Source organism: Lactuca serriola, chromosome 4, assembly GCF_051521515.1.
Source record: "Lactuca serriola cultivar US96UC23 chromosome 4, Lser_US96UC23_V15, whole genome shotgun sequence".
Lineage (NCBI taxonomy): Eukaryota > Viridiplantae > Streptophyta > Magnoliopsida > Asterales > Asteraceae > Lactuca > Lactuca serriola.
In genome coordinates, this window is record NC_136411.1 from 303,560,551 (window position 1) to 303,564,256 (window position 3,706).

The window sequence follows — 3,706 nt, forward strand, 5'->3', positions numbered from 1 at the left end:
TGTAATAAAAAGAATCATACTCAAACAAAATCAATAAAAACATATCAAATTAGGTTTTCATACAAATTTGTAAGCATAAACAAACAACAATCAAACACATAAACAATAAACAATAAGATCTAATATTATAGCATACTTATTTTTACTGATGTTATTTTATTTTTATTGATCTTGTAATTTCATGTTTAATTGGTATTGTAATTTTTGAATTTAGTTCTAAACGGTTGTAATTTCTGAATATTATCAACGTGATGTAAATTATGTATTTACTTCTTGCATTACATAATTATGATAATATTAAATATTAAAAACAATATATAGAACATGTATTTAAAACAAAGAAGATTATATATGAAATTTTAAGAAAGTTATAAAATAGAAATTAAAAATACCAATGATATATTTACAACATATTATACAAAATATAGGGTTAAAAGTGTAACATTAAATGAATAATTTCTATAAAGATATTGATCATATGAGAATTATTTTTAAAAAAAAATGGTTTAAAGGAAATTTTTATAAGTTGTTATATAAGATAAAGGTGGAATCGGTAACGGATAATTTATATAACTTTTAAACAACCAAACAAAATATGTGGACCAACCCATAATTGTACCGAATTTGAAATAGAGACATTTGTACAAAAGGTTACTGAAACAACGCCACTTTTGCAAACAAGCAAACAAAAAAAACCTTATTTTTTCAGAAAACTCCTAATTATCCTTAATTGGAATGGGGTCAACAATCACAGATAAGACTCGCTCTTTGGCTCGAGCATCGGGAGCTCCATGTCCATCTCCGTATTGGTATACACAATGTGAAATTCGGGCGAGATTAATAGCCATATCAATGAATGGATCTGTTGACTCTTGAAAATAGGCCACTCGGGCTTTGATCATTTCCCCCCATGCTTTGTCGATTAAAGTTTTTATATATTCACGTGCAACTTCCTCACAAACACTATTCTCGTGCATGTAACATGATATTGCATTTGCAGTTTTCCCTCTAGCTATCTCATCCTATATATATGCCAAAAGAAATACAAAAATTAGAAAAAAAAAACAGTAAGTTAATGGTTTTGTGAATACGTTGAAAAATAAAACATACCGTTGAAGTAGCCAAATCATTGCAAAGTCTATAAATAACTGATGACCATTTCAAAAGATCGTCATATTTCTCCAAGTTCTCAACTACATCTTTCTTGATTTCTTGATTAATTAAAAAGTAACCATGAGTAAGTATAACCACTCCTGCGACTGATCGCCATGCATTATCCATATAATCTTGAAGTGTTGGAATGTATTTATTATGAGTCCACTTTGCTTCCAACAAAAATGCTTCTAGTAATTCGCCCCACTGTCAATCCAACAATAAAAAGACGTAAATCTCTTAGTAGTTCGTTAAGGAATTGAAGTTGGAATTCCTTATGGTGATACTAACCACTCTCACTAGGACTGGTATGATGTCTTCCCCTTGTGCAATCGAGGTCTTAGAACCTATTTCAATAATGGTGTTGTAAAGAGTGCGAAAGGATAGTTGTAAATACTCGGGCATATGCTTCACTGTATTAATGTCCCACCTAAAATAACATGATCAACATTTCCCCATGAAAAATACAAGTTAGCTACATATATGGTTATTAAACAAGACATGAGTAATAAGATTTGTGCTTAAAAATTGCATACCTCTTGACAGCATCTGTGAACATCACGAGTTCATCAAGAGAACCATAAACATCGTAGATGTCATCAATGACAGTAATTAACGTATATACTTTTGTGAGCTCTACTCGGCAAGAATTATATTGAGGCTCGAATACCACTCCAACTGACCAAAAGAAGCATTCCACGAGTCGATCCCTAGCGAAGCTTAACTTGCTTGCTAGGCCTATATTTTTCCACCACCTGTTTGATATATATATATATATATATATATATATATATATATATATATATATATATATATATATATATATATATATATATATATATATACAGAGAGAGAGAGAGAGAGAGAGAGAGAGAGAGAGAGGTCAATATAGATTAATATATTATCACTTAATTTGTTTATGGAGAACTAATAAAAGGCAAGCCATGTATACTTTGATACTTCTTGAAGTTCTTTCTTGAATTCCGATTGAACCATGTTGTAATCCAATGTTGCAAGCTCCAACAGAAGCATGTTTGCATCTTTTCTTTTACTGTATGCATCAATGTACCACCTTGCTTGTAATCTAAGCATCCTACGATAAGAGGGGAGTTCCAATGCATGATTTATGTCTTCACGAGCTTCATTATCTTGACACTTAAGTTTTAGCAGATGTTTGGTTGCAAATAACTTGGCCTCCTGCAAATCTCTTTCCCACTCAAAAGAAAGATATGAAGCTTCATATAGACTTAGCAATCCCTTGACATCTGTCTCTAGACACCGCATGAAGCCACCATGACTGTCCTTGAATCTTAAAAGAAAATCTGTGTTCAGTTGAAATTGAATGTTAATCATGAGAAATTGAAATATATAGAGAATAAGTTAATTTTCATATTAATAAAGAGTATATATACGATTTATCGGTGATAATCATGATGTTTATTCAGGAAAATTTAGAAGTACCTTGAGACACATTATAACCATGTTTCCTAAGAAGCCTGAACCTAAGAGACGCCGCATGAAGACTACGTTCTTTTTCTTCATGTCTAATGTTATTTTCATTTACTGATGTAATAATATTTAGTGCTCTCCTTATATTATTTTGAAACCGATAGTCAAGGCCCAACCTTTCGATATCATCTATTTGTTCAAGTAATTGCAAGATACTCAAACCACCATTTTCGTAATCAAAATTCAATTGCAATGCTTTCTTATCTAGCTCCTTCACCTTCTCCCTGGAGTTAATCTGTGTGCATTCATCAAAAGATCATGAAATTATTAAGCATCACGTTTACATATTTTCCCAGTATTTGTATTGTTATAAGCTTAAAATGGGAAAAAAAATGCATAATCGAATTACCGGGAAATTGACATCTAAGGCCTCGATAAAGTTATGAGTCCAAATAGTTGGTTGGTAAATGGGTAAGGAAATATTCTCATGTGAACCATTGTTCTTGTCCGCACACTTTATTGAAGGATAATATCGGGTATTTGGCTTTACAATAATTTGTGGGAGCTTTTGCTTTGCTTTGTATACTGAAACGAAAGTTTGAGAAAAAACTGGATAGAGTGGAAGGGCCATTCGATGACAAGCGTACTGGAGTTTTTGTTTACTCATTCGAGAAAAAAACTGGAGTATTTGCTTACACAACTTAGCTCCCTTGCTCTTTATATAAGAAAATTTTGCATAAAACATCAATTATCAGCATTTAATTATTGCCTTTCTTTTCATGTATAGTCCCACAGTGTAATGATCGGTCAATCACAAGGACAATATGGGTTTTAAACATCTTAATTTTGCAAAATATCTCAATTTTGTGGATTTCTTAAGAATTATTGAGAATGCATGAAAATGACGATAGTTGTGTGAAATTGAACATATTCACATTATCGAACAACCTATTCTCTTAATAATTCTCATAGAATAGCATTGTACACACGTATGCAAAATAGTTGTTCATCTATATTATAACCTATCCATATATATGGTTAGGTTCAAATTTGGATTGACATCTATTGTGTGGACGTGTGGACAATGTTATTATGTGAGAATGAC

General features: G+C 31.5%; 1 protein-coding gene across 1 annotated transcript; it reads right to left on the reverse strand.

Moving 5' to 3' along the window:
* Positions 1-598: 598 nt before the first annotated feature.
* On the reverse strand, positions 599-3,275 carry LOC145100672 ((E)-beta-ocimene synthase, chloroplastic-like). The gene is made up of 7 exons (XM_079037852.1): positions 3,011-3,275; positions 2,614-2,896; positions 2,105-2,474; positions 1,689-1,907; positions 1,444-1,582; positions 1,111-1,359; positions 599-1,022 (listed from the first exon to the last, which is right to left on the reverse strand). Exons 1-7 carry the CDS (start codon positions 3,266-3,268, stop codon positions 717-719), a joined length of 1,824 nt encoding a protein of 607 aa, XP_078893978.1. The 5' UTR covers positions 3,269-3,275; the 3' UTR covers positions 599-716.
* Positions 3,276-3,706: the final 431 nt, after the last annotated feature.

Coding starts and splice junctions, on each gene's coding strand:
- LOC145100672 (XM_079037852.1), bottom strand. CDS start 3,268: ATGAGTAAACAAAAACTCCAGTACGCTTGTCATCGAATGGCCCTTCCA. Junction 2,475..2,613: donor TGGTTATAATGTGTCTCAAG/GTACTTCTAAAT, acceptor AACTGAACACAG/ATTTTCTTTTAAGATTCAAG. Junction 1,023..1,110: donor ATGATTTGGCTACTTCAACG/GTATGTTTTATT, acceptor GCATATATATAG/GATGAGATAGCTAGAGGGAA.